General features: G+C 53.5%; 1 protein-coding gene across 1 annotated transcript in view; it reads right to left on the reverse strand.

The window, feature by feature from the left end:
• The window catches only part of ACSBG1 (acyl-CoA synthetase bubblegum family member 1), a 62709-nt gene that overhangs the window by 28842 nt on the left and 15848 nt on the right, over nucleotides 1–18019 (reverse strand). Inside the window, exon 3 of the mRNA XM_008574525.1 lies at nucleotides 7452–7558. Coding sequence (XP_008572747.1) covers nucleotides 7452–7558 — 107 coding nt within the window. The remainder of the gene's footprint in view (nucleotides 1–7451; nucleotides 7559–18019) is intronic.

An 18019-nucleotide genomic window follows, 5' to 3' on the forward strand; every position in this document is an offset into this window, starting at 1 on the left:
GGGGGGGGGGGGGTAGAAGCCCCAGCTGAGTGAGTGAGTGGAGAGAAGCAGGCGGTAGCAGCAGGGTAGAGAGGAGCTGAGTTTGGGCAATGCTGGTTGTCACCTGAGTAGGGAACCACAGAGGTTCATTTGCTCCCATTCCCCTGGTTCTTTCTATCCTTTTCTTCCTTGACTGTCCTCACCATAACCCCATCTTCTGAAGCCATCTGAACTCACCTACCCACCAATCTACCTCCCTGGGTTTCTCCTAAAAGGAAAGAACCTGCAGCAGCCAAGTGCCTTGCAATGTGGACCGTAAACTGGTACAACTTTCCTAGGAGCCATTGGCAATATATATCCAAGGGCTCAAGAAAGGAGTAATCTTCAACCCAGCAATCACACTTTTAAGAAGTCACTCAGGGGAAACAATCAGAGACACGTACAGCAAGAATGCAGAGATGGGCATCTCTTCGGTGCTGTTTCTATTAGCAAATTCACCAGAAACAGCCCAAATGTTCAATAGGGGACTGGTTACATTCATTATGGTAGAGCCACATCATGGATTCCCATGTAGCCATTAAAATAAAGTATTAAGGGAATATTTAATGACATGAGGATATATTCACAGCATAACACCAAGTGAAAAAAGGAATAAATAAAAGTGCATATAAAAATGCATAGGGCCGGCCCGTGGCTCACTCGGGAGAGTGCGGTGCTGATAACACCAAGGCCGTGGGTTCGGATCCCATATAGGGATGGCCGGTTGGCTCACTGGGTGAGCGTGGTGCTGACAACACCAAGTCAAGGGTTAAGATCCCCTTACCGGTTATCTTTAAAAAAAAAAAAATGCATAGACTGAAAAGATCTGCAGCAACACATTATTGTTACAGGGCTTAGCACATTGTGGGTGCTCAAGACACCTGTTTTTTCTAACTAGATTCTGAGTTTCTGGTGCAAGCATTGGACTTGCAATAAGTGTTTGCCAAAAGAATAAATAAAATTAACATGCGATGCCTCCAGCTTCATCAGGAATACAGACTGAGACCTCAGCCAGATGGGTTATCCTTGAGAAGTGGGGGTAGGGAGCTCCCACACATGGTATACAGAGGGAAATGGTGCTTTTACAGATGAGGAAACTGGGTCCCAGAGGGGGCACGGATGGCCAGGGTCACGGCAAGTTAGGGGCAGAGTTGTAACGAGACCTCAGGGGTGCCCCCGAGTCACCTGACTCTCTGCCACATGGTGGGCTGCTCAGAACCAAGAAGGAGGAAGGGATGATGGGTGGGCCCAGGTCTGCTGTGGGCACCTCACAGCCAGCCTCTCTGGGGGTGTCCCCTGGGGGTAGGAGAGACTTAAGGAACCAGGATGAGTGGCAAATCCTTAAAGCTGTCCCCATCCCCTCACATCAGAATTCAACAGGGACACAATCATCAGTTCTGTCCCATGCAGACTAAGATCACTACTGCAACAGCCAAGAACAGTCATGACCCAGTCTAACTCCCCATCACCCAGCACGGCACCCAAGATACCAACCGGAGCTGCCTCCAAAAGGCAACCTATGACTAGATCTGCAGGGCCACAGAGAACCCAGCTAGCCAGCAGCCTATGGCCAACAGCCAATGGCCCCGGCACACAGTCCAGCCCGGACGCCCGCCCACCAAGAGTCACGTTGGCTGAGCTGAGGGTGGGCCTTCCTAAGGCTCAGCTTGTCCTTTCTGCCACCTCTCCCTCCCCCACCCCATGTTACCACTTGTCTTGGCCTGACCCTGGCCTGCGTCTTATCAATCCCCCCATTATGCTGGGGGCGCCTGGGCAGGCGGGGAGCTGTGTTCTCTGGGGTTCTGGAATGAAGGCCTCTGAACAGCAGAGGAAGTCACTCAGTTAACTGGGAAGGAAAAAACCCAAGAGCAGAGAGGGGGAGGCCTGGGGTGTTTTCTGTGTTCTGTGGGAATGGCCAAAGGAAAGAAGCTTATTGTGCAGATGGAGGTGTGCGCTGGTCCTGAGAGAAAGGTGGTTCTCAGGCCTGGGATAGGTCTCTTTCTGAGAATGATCCTCAGGGCACTGGACCCTGCAGCCCTCCAAAGGCCAGTCAGGGACCAGCCCTAGGAGGGCACCTCTCTCTACACAGGGACCTTGTGCTGAGGGTCAGCCCATGCCAGGCACTCTTGGGGATACACAAGAAGAAGAGGTCACACTGGCCTCAGGACATTACAAGAGATAAGGACAAGGCCTAGGACAGAACAGTCTGTCAGGACCTTGACACAGTGCTGCAGAATGTACCATGCTGGCCAAAAGGTGGGTGATTGTGGCACCTCTGTGCCTGAGGGGAGGGGACCCCTGCAGCTGCCTGCCACTCCCCAGACTTATCACCGGAGGGTCAAGAACTTTGCGTTCTGGCTGCTACATTAGAGTGACCTTGGCCAGGCCCCTGCCCCCCCGGGCCTCAGTTTCCCCATCTGAAAGACAATTGGGATGGACAAGATGAGCTCCTCCAGGGTCATTGCTTTAGCTTTTGTGTCCTGTCCCAGGCCTGGACCATGGGGATGAGAGAGCCAAGATGGGGGCAGGAGACGCACAGGAGCCCCTGGACTGTGTCTCCCCCCAGCTGCACAGGAGCGAGGGCTGGGAAAGGAGCCCGGGAGGAGGACACCAAGCAGTGTCTGAAGAAAGTCCAGGCATGGGCTGGGTGGGTGCCTTGACCCCTGAGAAAAAGGTTTCTCCAAGACTCCCAGAGGCTCCCCTTTTTTCAGCTGGCAGGCCCAGGATCACCCCCTATTCCCACTTCACAGATGAGGAACCAGCTACGCCAATTTCCTCGGATCCTTGGGAAGCCTTTTCTGGCCCCCCTCCACCCTCCACCAGAGGCTGAAGTGGAGGCCTTCTGCCTCCCGCTGTCCCTTGGGTCTCTCCCTAAGGATAAGGGTGGTATCCGGCTCCTAGCTAGCTCACAGCTCCAGCCCGATACACCGCCCATGCCCTTGGAACACCTAGGAAGGGTGGGATCAAAGGACAGTGGGAGGCCCAGTGAGTCCCTTGACCCACCAAGGCCGGCTGGGCTGGAGACCAAGCTGGGCTGAGCACCCCCAGGCTTCAGCTCAAAGCTCCCCAATGGGGGGCGGCCCGTGGCTCACTTGGGAGAGCGTGGTGCTGACAACACCAAGCCAAGTGTTAAGATCCCCTTACTGGTCATCTTTTTAAAAAAGAAAAAAGCTCCCCAGTGGGGGCGGGAGTCTCCTAGGGAGAGTGTGGGTGGGGAGCCGGCCATGCTGTCCCCTCCAGCTGCTCTCCCGCCCTTCTCCAGCTGGGGTTCACGTTCGACCTAGAAAGTGTCTCCAGGGCCCAGCACAAGGCTGCCTTTGTGTGGAGGTCAGATTCCAGTAGCTGTATGTCCTGACTGGGTGAGGTTGCTCCCTGCAAGTACAGCCATCTGGGCACTTGGAGCCCAGCCAGGGGATCGGAGCTTAGGACCCTCAAGCTTCCTGGAAACTCACGGAGATCAGGAACATCCAAGGGCTCCAGGGTGAACCCTGATTCCTGCAGGTGAGACTCCAAGAGCTCCTCAAAGGAGCTGCCAGCTCAGCAGTTAGGTGAAGGGAAGGCAGGGCTTGCAGCCCTGGAGGGACCACGCCGGGCACCAAGCTGTCCACAGAGACAGCACAACCACGTAAGAGCTCTACCTCTTACTAGCTGTTTGACTCAGAAAAATCACTAAACCTCTCTGAGATCCGTTTCCTCTATCAACTGGGAATGATAGAGGTGCCTTCCCCACTGCTGCTGTGAAGATAGAGATGAAAGAATACCAGAAAGTCCCTTAGCACAGGGCCCAGCACACGGTAATGTTCAATAAAAGTTCGCTCTTCCTATTAACGGGGCAGCTGTGTGGGAAAGGAAGACTATAAATCCTCTCATAATCCCACAAATTCTCCTCCTCAACAGATTTTGATATGGATAGCTGCCTTTTCTCAGTCTTATGAAAAGTGCTTTGTGAAAGGAAGCTTCAAGACTCCTGCCAACCTGTGCCCGCCCCAGTCCTCTCCCTAATACAGAGTCCGGCCTGGGGCTCCCTGAACTTCTGGGGAGTCAATAAAATAAAGGATCCCAAGCCCCGGCTGGAGGCCTGGCACACAGACAGCACTCAATCCATGTGAATCTGGATCTCATCGCAGCTCCAACCCACAGCCTCTCCTCCACCCCCACGGACACTGGGGGCTGCATGAGAGGGGACTAGTCAGGCTGTGGCCCACATTCCAGGCCTGGGGACCCAATGAGGCCTATGTGGCACTGCCTTGGACAGCACTTGGGGTCCCTTGGGGACCTCTGCTATGGGTACCTGCTGACAGCCATAGTGCCAAGATGCCCCTTAGCTCCTTCCAAACTGTTCCTTCCTCCTTACCACCAGTCCTAGATGCTGAACTCCCAAGGGCAGACCACTTAGCCCAGACCCAGGCCCTGAGGGAACTTAAGGTTCTGAGGGCAGCTAGAGGTCCTCGTCATCCAGGAAGCCCACCCTGATTCCTTGGTTCCCAAACAGCAGGTCTTCCTTCCTAACCTATCTGTGCCCTCTACACAGGGCCTGTCTGCCCTCGGATTAGAGTTCTTTGAGGGCAGAAAGAGCCCTGTCCATGTCAATATCTCACAGCCCAGCACACAGAATGGAGGGTCCCAGTGTGCATCCATCCTGGCTGACCCTGCCAGCTCCCCAAAGTCCTGATAAAATAGATCAAGATGGCCTCGCCACCTACCCTGCAGTCGCCTAGCCCGTCCCCACCCCTCCATGAAATCCACCACCCTCCCGCAGCCCCCTACATGGCCCCTGGCTGCTTGGATGGCCCTACACCAGCTCCCTCTGATGGCACCTTCTCTGGGATTCCCTACCCTGCTTTTTAAAAACGTGCCCATTCCATGCTGTAGGGCTGCCAGATGACAGCCATTCAGATTGAGCCACTGGGCTGGGACTACTTAGTCCTCCCTGGGGACACCAGATGCTTTTCTGAGGCTCTAGGACACACCGAGCTTCCCCTACATTGGCTCCTTTCCTGCCTGTTGTGGATTGATGTTTCCCCCAAACTTGGTCCCCACAGTGAAAGTGTTAAGAGGATGGGGCCTTGAAGAGGTGATTAGATTGTAGGACCACACCTTAGTGAATGGATTAATAATCATGGTCATGGATGTGGTTCTGAGGGCTTTAAAAGAAGAGCACGTGAGAGGTTAATCTCTCTCTGCTCTGCCATTTTCTGCCATATGAGACCCCTGGATCACTGTCACCACCACCAAGGCCTTCACCAAATGTGTTCCCTGGACTTTGGACTTCCCAGCCTCCAAAACTGTAAGCGATAAATTTCATTTTCTTACAAGTTACCCAGTTCCGTGTATTTTGTTACAAGCAACAGAAATGTACTAATACACTGCTCCTCCAATTCCAAGCACGCCAATGTCAGCACCCACGCTCGGGACTTCCTGAGCTCCAGGGCTTCACTGTGTGCAAGCCCTTTGTGCTGTCACCTGTTCTCTGAGCACCCCAGAGAAGGGACTATAAAGTTGGAGCCATCTGAGCCTGAGTGAGCTGGTGGGACCTGACCAAGGCAGCCCAACAAGTCAGTGATGCCTGATGACACGGTGACCTCTGTCACTATGCCTGCTGGGCCCATCTGTCACTGTGCCTGGCCTCCCTCCTGTGCCTTTCAACCATTCTCAGAAACGAGTCAGTCCTCTCCTTGGCCCTGCTCCTTCTCCTTTATTTCTGAGGAGGGGCATGAAAGGTGATGTCCACCTACCCTCTCAGCAGATCCCTGCCGAGGCTACCCCGAGATACTCAGCCTGGGCGAGGGGCAGCCTGTCTGATGGCAGTAGTAAGCCCGGCCGTGTGAGGGGATCGGCACTTGGTCTCCAAGAAGCCAGGCGGCCTGAGGAACGGAGTGCCCAGAGCCCTGGCCAAGCGTCTCCCCTCACTATGCTTCTTTTGCCTCAGTTTCCTCCATGAAAACAGACATAGCAACCTTTGCCCTGCCCCTTGTCCTCTGGCCCATGACAATGCTGGTGCTGAGCAGAGGAATCCTTGCTCTGTCCATGTCCTCTGGCCCCCTCCTGGGTCCCAGGAAAGCCTGGGCCAGAGAAACTCTGAGGGAAGAGAACTCAACAAAGGCCTGATGCTTCTCTCCTTCCTCCTGTCCCCGGTTTTGGCCTCACACTCTGCTGGTTCAGGGACCCTTGGGACCGGCGCCCCCTCTAGCCCTTTCCTACCCTGCTGGTCCCACTTTAAACACTGCCACCCACTCCCCCAAACCCATAAGCCCTGTCTAAGCATGAGGAAAACACAGGCATACCATTCTACAGAATGCACAGCCAGTTCAACGCTACTGCCTAGTGGTCAGCTCGCCTTCCCCCAGCCCCCTGCCGCAGCTCCCACCCAAGTGCCCAAGGAAGCAGGGTGGCCGCAGGGATCTTGGACTGTTTACTGTGGAGAGGAGCCTGCGGCTGGGAAAATTCACAACCTGGAAGACCAGCAATGTGGGGGCAGGTCTCAGCCCCCGAAAGGTGACCAGGCCAGGGGCCGGCCCGGTGGTGCACTGCTACAGTGCACCACTTGGGAAGTGCAGCAGCGCTCCCGCCGAGGGTTCGGATCCCACATACAGACCGGTTCCCGCTCACTGGCTGAGCGAGGTGCGGGCCCAACACCGAGGGTTGCGATCCGTTGCCGGTCCCTGGTCCGGTACGGGCGCGACACTGAGGGTTGCGATCCGTTGCCGGACATGAAAAAAGACAAAAAGGAAAAAAAAAAAAAAAGAAAGGTGACCAGGCCAGTGACAACAGCGCACAATCCCAAGGACGGCACAGATCGTGGGCGGCAGTGACTGTTTCCTTTTTAAAAAAGCTTCTGTTATTGCGACAATGTTGTTGTGCAGCTAATAAAAATGAACGACTGTGTTATTATTATTAGTGTTTTGATGACGCTTCAGAATAACTGATAATTTTGCCTCCCTTAAGGCACAATTATCTGAAGGTAAAGGTCATTAACAAAGCATGTGACTTTTCAAGCCTCCAAAACAAACCCTGCTGACCCCCACCTATCTGCCTGACTTTTGCCCCAGTTAACAAGGCCAAAAATCCCAAGCTGTTGCTTATCTGGGCCTCCTGCTCCTCAGCTCCCCTGAGCTGGACATCCAAGTACCCAAGGCCCGGCCCAGATGAAGTGCTAGCTCTGGATTCTCTCCTTCCCAACCTTCTCGAAGAAGAAATCCACCTCCCTTCCTACCCCACTCCCTTCTATCCTGCCTGGCCCTGATGGTGGCCATGGTGACAACGAGGGAAGGGGCTTGGTGGGTTCCCTGGGAGCCTGGAGATCAGCAGGATTTCCATCTGTCCCTCTCCCCCCAAGTTCTGTGCTGTGGTTCTTTGCTGCCCCCTCCAGCATACCCAGCACAGCTCAGTTCCCCCTCCTGCCCACCCCACCCTGCAGACCCCAGCTGCCTCACCTGGAGAATCCACCTCCACCTGGGCATCCTTTGACTTCTCTGGGGCCAAGAGCTCGAGGGCATGGCTTAGGGACTCTTTGGAGAGCGTCTGCCCGTCAGTCAGGGAGCTGGCAGGGGATGGGGGACAACACTTATTAGAGTGTGGTGGACTGGCCAGGGACTCTGGCCCAACACACATCTCAGTCCCGTCCCCCGCCCACCCCCCCTACACACAGGGTGTCCTTCAGACTCCTGAGGGCCATCCACAGAGGGAGCCCCAGTGGGGGTCAGGGGACACAACCTCAGTCATTGCGGGGCTAACTCACCCCCACCCCAGCCTCTCCCTGCAGGTTCTAAGGGTTCAATAGAAAGAGAAATCAAGTCCTGCTGTGCTCTAATTTGCTGTGTGACTCTGGGCAAGTTCATGCCTCTCTCTGGGTCTCAGTGTACTTATCTGGAGAAGGGGTTTGGCATTGGAGGATTCTGAGTACCACCCAGTAGAGTGTAGGCTTTCAGGGTTGAGAAGACCACCCACCCCTCAGCCCCACGCCCCACAGTCCCCAACCGTGCTTAGAAACTCAGAGTGGAGCTCTACAACATTCCTCGTACTCTCAGAGGTCCTAAGCAGACTCCCAAATGAGGGCCTTCCCTCCTTGATGGTACCTGTGGGTGCACCCCATGTCTTTCTACCCCATGGAGGGAACAGGCATGGAACCTGGAAGACCTGGGGCTCAGTCCATCTACCTTCATCCTTGGCCCAGATCTGCCTTGCCTCCCAGACCTAGTGACCCTGGATAACAGGTCTATTCTTTTGGCCAGTGCAGCCCGGAGGTTACTGAGCTTCCATTACTATCTCAGCCTCACTACCCCTCAGCACTGTTCCTCCTCAGGGTTCACCTAGCCAGACCTCAGCCTCCTGAGTAGACGAGCAGATAGATTTCAGTACACACCTCACAACTGTGCAGGGCTGTAGGGTTGCACAACTTCAGGGACACATTTCATTGTCATCAGCTATGCAAACAGTGCCCACTGGAGTTGTGCAGTGTGCAACCCGTGCAGCTGCGCATGGCAGCCCTGAGGTGGGAGTCCTGTCTGTCTTGTCGGGGTGGGGCTCGCTCCATCCCTGTCCAGTCCTCAGGCAGCTGGGCCAATTACCTGGCTCTCACACTCGGCCTTACTCCTTGTCGGTACTGCAGGTTCCGAATAAAACTAAGTTTGCGAACACACCCAGGCTCACCTGGCGGCAGTCTGCTTAAGAACCTGAGATAGGTTTTAAAGCAAAAGACATCAGAAGGTTATAAAGGGAAGGGGATGGGGAGAAGGGGGATGAGTGGGGGCGCTGAGCTGGCCCCCTTCTTGGGAACTTGGTGAGCAAGGCCTGGGCCACAGGGCTGGAGCAGTCCTTCTGTTACTATGGAGACCTGCTCCAGGGAGATTGCTGGAAAGTCTGAAAAAGACAACAAAGTATGCTTCTGGGTGAGCCCTACTGTGTGGGCAGAAGAAACAGAGGTTTCTGAAAGCTGTGGAACTTGTCCTGCTAACTTCGGATCATTGGTTACAGCCACTACTCTCTTGGGTTATGGAGTAGAAGCTGCCTCCCCTTTGAGACAAAGACATTGAAATGTTGCCAAATGGCCTCTGAGCTCTAGGCTGGGGCAATAATGGGGAGGATGAGGGGACACACACGTGGCTAGGCTCCGGGTCCCACACTGTGATCGCTGAGGGACGGCTGTGAACTTGGTTACCATCCATGCTCTGTCTCGGCCTGGGCCCTCAAAAAGATGGGGCCAGGGGCCGGCCCGGTGCTTAGAGCTGATCAGCCTTTGAAGCCACCAGCTGGCCAGCCACCCCTACATTAGCTGTCCTGGGCTGTAATCTCCCACCATCTTACCTGCTTCCTCACAAACAAGTCTGTTTTTAAATCCTCACCATCAAAAGGTCTGCTTAGAGCTGATCAGCCTTTGAAGCCACCAGCTGGCCAGCCACCCCTACATTAGCTGTCCCGGGCTGTAATCTCCCACCATCTTACCTGCTTCCTCACAAACAAGTCTGTTTTTAAATCCTCACCATCAAAAGGTCTAAGCAGCATTTCCTCCACCTAATAAAATTTGTGTAAACTGGTTCTGGCTTTAAAATAGCTAAACAAAGACCAAATGAGAAGGCAGCCACCTAAGGAAGCCCAGGGCCAAGCGCACTTGTGATTAGAGCCTTCTGTTTATGAGGGGATGAGGCTGCCGGAAGCACCTTCTCCCTGGGGGGCCTTTGCCCGGGTGTCCAGCACCCATTGCAGTAGCAGGTCTGTCGCACTCAGACACTGTTCTTGTCCAGCTGCCCTGTTCTGTCCTTCGCCCTCCCTTCAGTGAGAGGGTGGACCCTGGCCCTCCACCAGTACTTGCTGTGACAGGGACGCCTCATTTATCCTTGCAGTGGCCCACAGAGGTTCCCTTTCAACTCCCTATGCCCTGTGCTTAAAGAATTTTGGAAGCTTGACAAAGAGAATGTCAAAAACTGTTTCCAAATGAGTTAAGCTTGCTCTTTCCTTTGTTAGGTCCTTTGAGGCTTAGTGCTTTTAAGGGGATATTGTCTGAAATAGAATGTGCTAGATCTCCCTTCAACTCGTTCCTGCTCATTCAGGGTTATAACAGTTACAGACTTCACCGGCAGGGCGTGTAACACAGAAGCGAGTCTAACTGCACCGTCGCCAGGGCCCTCTGCCTCTCCTCAGCGTGGCCACTGCCTTGCGCTTCGCTGTTGCTGTTGGCAGTGGTTGTTTTTTAGTTTTTAATCATCTCCTACATTGCCGGTGGTCACTTCCTGCCATTGTCAGTGTGCCGGCTTCCAGCAGCTCAGCTCCCCGCTACTTCGTATTTTCTTTTTGTAGCAATATAGCCATGCTGATTAGAACAGCAGTGACATCAAAGGAGATGTTCCAAAATGGACCCTTTGTGTTTCCTCAGAGAAAAGCACCTGAGGTTTGGGCAGCAAGCCCTCCTCTGTCTCGACTCCTCAAAAGCATTGTGGGCTCTTCTGATTCTTGCTGCTATTCCAGGAAGGACAGGTGGCCAGCAGATGATTCCGACAGGTGAGGTGACACTACTATCACGGTGATCATAATGGGCCTGTCCAAGGTCACTCACATATTCCTGGGATCCTGGAAATTTATACTCCTCCTGGAATGCGGCACTCCAGAAGCTGGCAGAAGTCCCAGAGGCAGAAGTCACCCAGTGTAACAGAGTGACGGGAATAGTGGGAGAACAGCCTCAGCAGGCTGACTTGCTTCCGTCTGCGTTTTGAATTCCCAGGAGGAAGAAAACTCTAAAAGGTGGCCGCCTTTCACCTTGATGAGGACAGGGACCTGTCCTCGCCCCGGCTCACCTAGCACACTATAAGCGTATCACCTTACTCTTCTTTCATGGCATGAATGACTCCTTTAGCACCCACCCAGAAGGGTGGGAGCGAGAAAACAAAGGGCACGCTGGGCCATGTGACATGAGGCGCGTGTGTGTGCGTGTGTATGCGTGTGCATGCCTATGTGTGTGTGTGCATGTGTGTGCGTGTGCGCGTGTGTGCATGCCTGTGTGCGTGTGTGTATGTGCACGTGTGTGTGTGTGCGTGTCTGCGTGTGTGTGCGTGTGCACGTGTGTGCGTGCCTCTGTGTGTGTGTGCGTGTGCGTGCCTATGTGAGTGTGTGCGTGTGTGTGTGCGTGTGTGCGTGCCTGTGTGCGTGTGTCTGCGTGTGTGCATGTGTGCGTGTGCATGTGTGCGTGTGTGTGCATGCCCGTGTGCATTTGCGTTCCTATGTGCGTGTGTGTGCGTGTGCACGTGTGCGTGCCTATGTGCGTGTGTGTGCATGTGCGTGTGTGCGTGTGCACGTGTGCGTGCCTGTGTGCATGTGCGTGCCGATGTGCGTGTGTGTGCGTGTGTGCATGTGTGTGTGTGTGCGTGTGCGTGTGTGCACGTGTGCGTGTGTGCATGTGTGCGCACGTGTGTGTGCCTCTGTGCGTGTGTGTGTGTGTATGTGTGTGTGTGGGCAGAGGGGTCTGGGAGAGGCCGCTCTCGGCCTTTCCCTTAGCCACCTTGGTCGATTGATCGTCTCTTCTTACTCCTCCTATCTTGCCAGAGGAGCTGATGGGAACCATTTGAAACAGAGCCTCCCAAGCCTCCTTCAGCTCCGTCTTCGGGAAGCCTCCTGGATTTCCCCACACCCGTCATCCTCACAGCCCCTGGATTTGATCTTTGAAGGCCACACATGCCTTAGGAAGCTTCTTGAGAGCAGAAGTCACTCCCAATTCTGTTCTGTCCTCTGACCGTGAGTGCTAGATGTTGTGGCTCAGTAAATGGTGGCGGGACCTAACCCTTCTTAAGTTGTCACCATGTGTGTGACACATAAACTGAGGAGAGCCCTCATTTTCCAGGTGAACCCCTCATGGATGAGGATCCATCCCCTATTTATATCTGCTGCCTCTTCTTCCCGTGTGGCCCTCGGCAGCCAGGCCACTGTTCTGTGTGCCGTAGGTGCTCAATGAATGCGTTCTTGAAACAGCATAGCATTGAGGTTCACCAGTCTGCCTGCCTGCCTGGGTTCACTAACCGTGCAACTGTGGCTGAGTTACTGTCCCTCTCTGAGCCTTAGTTTTCTGCCTATATCCTGTGGTTATTGTGAGAAGATGATATACGCTCTCATCGTTACTACTAGTGGGCTCTAGTGGATCTTTGGGGAAATAAGAAGATGAAGATTCTTTGGTGAGATTAGGAAGGTGACTGAATGGGGTGAAAAACCTCAGACTCAAGTCTTGGAGTCCAGGTGCTGTGCCAAGTGCTTTCCCTGGGAGATGGGATGGGGCCGGGAAGTGGGAGGAAGGTGGGATCATTGTTTCTTACACGATCCTCAGAGTGGAGCTGGCGGACCTGAGCAGATGCACCTCTGGCATGATAGCTCTGGGGCGGCTGCACCCCACAAGCTCACCCGGGAGAGAGCGAGAACCTCAGAGAACGTGTCACGGTGTCCCCCGGGAGAGCCGCAGCAGCCCCAGAGAGGCCCTGCTCCACCAGACCGCCCTGCAACAGAGACACGGCGTGAGTCATGGCCCTGCAGCCCGGCTGGGTGAGGAGGCCGTCGCCCTCCTTCCTGGGCATGACTCACCGGCTCCAGGGGCTGGGCACATGCCTGTGATTTACTGCCTCATAAATCAACACACTTGGATCAGATGCAGAACAATACACACCTCACAGGAGGTGGCTGCCCTGGGGCTCTTGGCTCTCTATTCCCCAGAGCCAATCACTCACTAAAAACAGCAACTAAATCGAATTCCCAGGACTCCTGCTTTGCAAAGACTTGTGACCACCATCCACTACCCTCCCTGTTACTCGTAGTTCTCCCCTTTCTTTGCTCAGGGGGCAAAGGGAGAACAGTCTCCCAGAAGGCTGGAGAATGTTCTCAGTGGAGGGTGTTGCCTAAATATTCCCCCATATCCTAAACCCCCAGACAGGGAGGAGAGCGGTGCCTCCTCCAATTCCCATGGTCCCGGCCACACACCCCTGTGCACAGGCTGCTGTTCCCATAGCTGCAGCACAGCCCACCACGCTGACTCCACACTGGCTCCCCATTACCCTGCAGGGCAGACCCCCACCCTCTGCTTCTCTTTAGTCTGCATGGATCTGGCAGCTCTCTCCTGATTCCCAGTTCCCGCCCGAAGACCCCCACAGAGGACTCCTGGCAGAGGCGTTGCCTCAGAGGGTCTGTCCCCAGGGTGCTCACCTTCCTACTTCTTGCGGCTGGCAGGCGCAGGGCTCAGCATCGCTCTGCTCCCACAGCTAGGGCGTGTGAGTGTGGAGCCAGCTGCTGCATATGGCCCAGGTTCTGGGTGATGAGAGTGGGGCTGGGCATGAATGGGGACCCGCCCAGCCTGCCCTGGGGCTGCGGGTGAGATGTGGCCCCAGATACCTCTGACCTACATGGCACAGGCTGTCCATCTGTGTGCCTCTTACGTAGGAGGAGTGGGAGGCAGGAGAGGGACCTGCCAGTGCAGGTAGGAAAGACAATTTGTTGGCTGTCATCCTGGGCAGAGCCTTGGAAGACATTGCTCCTGCCACTGGGCACTTGGGGCTGGGTGGGAAGCTTGACTCTTTTTTTTTTTTTTTTTTGGCCATTTTTACTTTTTTTTACTAAGTGCACGTACCATGTCAAGTGCTTTATGTGTGTTGGCTCCTTGCATCCTCTCCACGGCCCTGCAATTTAGGTTTTAGAAATAGTCTCATTTTCAGATGAGGCAGTAGAGACCCAGAGGGCTCTAGACTTGCTCAGTGTTACCCAACCAGCAAAAAGCACAGACAGTGTTTTAAACCCAGGTCTCCACGCTGCCTCTGAAGCCAGGGCCCCAGGCACTCTATGCTTGGTTTACCCACTATTTGATCATAAAACCCAGCCAGCCACTCCATCTTGCTCTGCCTCTAGAGAGCCCCATTCCATGGTAACAAATGTCCCCACACCTTGCCCTCTGCCTTCTAATGCCCCCTCCACATCTTCCTCCACTCCAGCCAGCTCCCGCCAGCATCTTCTAAAAGCAGAGCCCCTGCTCCCTGGAGAGCCCCTTCCCACCCACCATGCTGTCTTGCCTCCCCCTCCTACCACCTGGAGTTCCCTGGGGCCATCCCTGGTGCTCTGCCCACTTCTCTGCCCCCTCTCCTCCTTGTGGAGCTCACCCACCCCTTCATCTTGAATTGTCACCTGCAAGCTACAGCTCCCAAAGCCCAAACTGCCTCCGAGATGTTGGATGAGTTGAAAAAACGGAGGCGGCCCTAGCCAGTGTTAGGGGGATGTTAAGCCTTCATTTTAGTCAGGGCAGGGCACAGAGATAGCAATGGGGACAGGGGGGGTTGTTCAAAGGCCCTCCAAATGGTCAGATGACAGACGACTGCCAGATGGCTACACTGAGCTGGGAGGTCAGTGCCAGCACCCCAACTTCAGGAGAATTCTGCCCTTCACCAAATTCCAATTCCTTAAAGGCCTCTTTTCCCAGCAATCCCTGCCCACTGCCACTGAGGCTGTCCTGACAATTTGACTCTGGAGTGCTGATCTCGAGCCTCTGATGGGTTGGGAGCCCCTTTGAGAACCTGCTGGAAGCCGCCCCCCACCCCGCCACCATCAATGTACGTCTGCATCCAGATGTGTTTCGGAATCTGTATCCTGCTCTAGCAGGTTCTCATGGTGCTTTGGAAGCCCATGCTATATTAACAACCCCAACCCTAGTGAATCCCAGAAAGAAATTCAGACTGTTTCCCTGTCCTGAAGAGCTAAAGACAAAATTGTTCCTCTCCTCCTCCTCCTGCTCTCCTGGTGAGGGGTAGGCAGTGATGTGAATGATTGGAGTTGGCACTGGGGCTTGACGTGGGTGGGGGATAGCACTAGAAATGTCCCCACTTCAAGACTAGCAGGAACCCCATGCCCAGATCTCTCAGCCCCCTGGGTGGCTTGATAGCCACTCTGAATATAGAGTTCCCAAACTGATAAGAATTGGAAACCTCAGCAGTTGGAAAGCCAGCACAGGGCTCACTCAGGGTCAGGAGGGCTTGGGAAACGTGTCATCTTCCCTTTCCGTCCCCTTGCAAAACCCACTAGCTGGCCTGCACTGGCTAAGCCTACTGTGCTTCAGACCCCCCCTCCTCTGGGAAGCCCTCTGGAGGGACCCCCAGCCCTCCAGCTTCTTCCTAGAGCTACCCAGGCTGACCCCCTCCTAGGGCACTTGGCATTTGGAGGCTGGCCATTGCTTATTTGAACATAACTGTCTGCTATGAAATAAATTATTAATTAAGTCTTTATTCTTAGAGTTGGAAATGATCTCTCCCTGCCCCACTGATATCTCTGTGAGGATCCTCTTTCCTGCCATGGACATTGATTTAGCACTTCCTCTGTGTCAGACTTTGCCTGGGGGGTTAGGGGTAGAAGTGAGCAAAACAGAGGTGGTCCCTGCCCTGAGAGCGTAGAGGTAATGGGATTGATGGTCGATTAATAGAGATGCATCGAAAGTCACTGTGGGATCACTGAACCCAGGCTTAGGGAGGGGACACAACCATGTTAAAGGAAGAAAGTTGGCAAGAGGGGAAGGTTCGATGATTTCATGTGAGGCACAGGGCAGGTGCCCCAGGCTGTAGGCCACCCCAGCCTTAGTTCCCCAGCTCCCAGGTGTGGAGCCTTGAGCCGAGGCAGAGGTCTGCTGGGGACCCATGCTGTCTCAGAAAGGGTGAGGACAGGGCAGCAGTGGTTTGAGACACATTCCTCCAGATCCACCAGAAGGAACATATTTAAGGAAAGTATCCTGGAACCCTTGACTGACTGAAGTCCACGGCCCCATCAGGAGTATGTTTGCTGAGAGGCCTTATCCCGGCTCCACCTTGGCTCCTGCCCTGGTGGATGGGGCAGTCCAGCCAGCCAGCTCACTTCTAACCTAATTGGCAATGCCAGAGTGTCCACCCTTGTCAAGCCAAACCCCACAGCCTGCTGTATACAAATAAACATGTCAGCCTTCAAGTTCTACTGCAAAGCCCTGAAGGAGTCGGCAAGCAGCCTGGTCACACCTGAAGCAAGGTTCTCTGGGACTGGGACATCTGGATTTCAGCCCCGGCTCTGCCTCATTTTTGTGACCTTGGGCAAGTCCCTGGTCTTCTCTGGGACTCCATTTCCTCAGACATCACAGATAAAGAGCCTTCTAATGTTCTATCTGTGATTGGTCACTGGGGTGCCGGGCTGGAATTCTGCTGCACCAGGTAGGGACAAGGCTAAAAGGCTAAGTGTTGCAGGTCTCACCAGCTTGAGGGGGCATGGGGAAGCATTCAGTAATAGTAATAGCACTGCTAGGGCTGGCTGGTAAGCTCAATCGGTGAGGACACTGCCCTGTGACACCAAGGTTAAGGGTTTCTAACTCCATGCCTGCCAGTTGTAAAAAAAAAACCCAAAAAACAATAGTACCAGCTAGTAACTAACAGGTATCCAGCATGTACTGTGTGCCAGGCAATGTCTATGCCCCTTATATGTATATTAACACAGCCAGTTCAGTCCTCACAACAGCCTAATGAGGTACTATCCCTATACCCATTTAACAGATGAGGATACTGAGGTACAGAGAGATTATGGATATTATTTGAGGTCCTTTTGTTAGCAGAGTCAGGATGCAGACTCAGACAGATGGTCTCCAGAGTTTATGCTCTTAACCAAGTGGTTATCCCCAATAGTCTCAGTCCTATTGGGTGACTGGGGTGGGGCAGGACAGGGACAAGGAAGGGGGAGGGGTAGAGAAGGAGGCATCTCAGGATCCTCTAAACCCCTGCTTCCAACCATTCATCATCAGACTCTTATATCACACTCCTCCCCCAACCAATATTTTGAAAAAATGTGCATAAGTAAAGTGCATATATTAAATCATAATTAAGCCATTTTCTTATATTGTATTGATGACAGACACAGACAACTGCCAGTTGGTGGTTTTGATCTCCATGGGGAAGGCAGTGTGAAGTTCAGAGTTAACATCATTCCAGCCCAAAGCACAGGTTACTAGAAAATTGCCATCTCTGCATCACTTGCCGTTTCTATTTGAAGTACCACAAGTGCAACTTTGAGCACACTTCTCCTATTAGGGCCTCAGCTACCCCATCTGTAAAATGGAGGTGGTGGTGGTGGGTGGGATGGCCTCCAAGTTCCAGCTCTGACGATAGTTGAGTCTCCATGTTTCTTCTAGGGAGATGAGCGGAAGGAAGAATGTTGTCTATTCCTCAGTCTTCAGAGGAAATTCATGGTGTGGGTGTGGGGGTGAGTTGTCCACCAGTGGGGACATGGTGCCCCTGCAGTGCGCTGATGCTGGCTCACAGACTTGGTCCCTGCCCTGGAGGAGCCCACGGTCTGAAGAGCCCATGATCTGTACACGTGAGTGTCATCTCTGAACATGGCAGGTCAGGGAGTCATGCAGTGGGGGCACAGAGCAGCAGGAGATTGGTCTTTTAGGGGAACATCATTCATGTTTTTAAAAGGGAGAATTAATATCTACTGAGTACTTAGTATGTGCCAGGCACTGTCACTGTTCCAGTTACTTCACATGTATTAACTTATTTAATTATCTCAACAATCCTATCAAGTAGGTACTGAATTATAATCCCTATTTTATGAGGAAATGGAAGCATAGAAAGATGAAGTAACTTACTGAGGTTATACATTTAGTAATGGGTATAGTTGGGATTCAACTTCAGGCAATCTGACTTCAGATTTTGAGTTCTTACCACTATATGCATTGCCTAAAAGTGGGTGAGGCTTTGTGAGGCCACTGACACCTCTCCATATGTCTCGGCAACACAGAATTCCCTAGGGAGCAATTGACTAGAAAGGCAGAGATTTGTGGCTAAGATGCTAGCTGAATGTGCATGTATTTTTATGATTTTTTTTTTTTTTTTGACCCGTAAGGGATTGCAACCCTTGGCTTGGTGCTGCCTGTACCATGCTCAGCCAGTGAGTGCACCAGCCATCCCTATATAGGATTCGAACTCATGGCCTCAGTGCTCCCAGCGCCGCACTCTCCCGAGTGAGCCACAGGGCCGGCCCTGTG

This window comes from Galeopterus variegatus, unplaced genomic scaffold (genome assembly GCF_000696425.1).
Source record: "Galeopterus variegatus unplaced genomic scaffold, G_variegatus-3.0.2 Scaffold1059, whole genome shotgun sequence".
Lineage (NCBI taxonomy): Eukaryota > Metazoa > Chordata > Mammalia > Dermoptera > Cynocephalidae > Galeopterus > Galeopterus variegatus.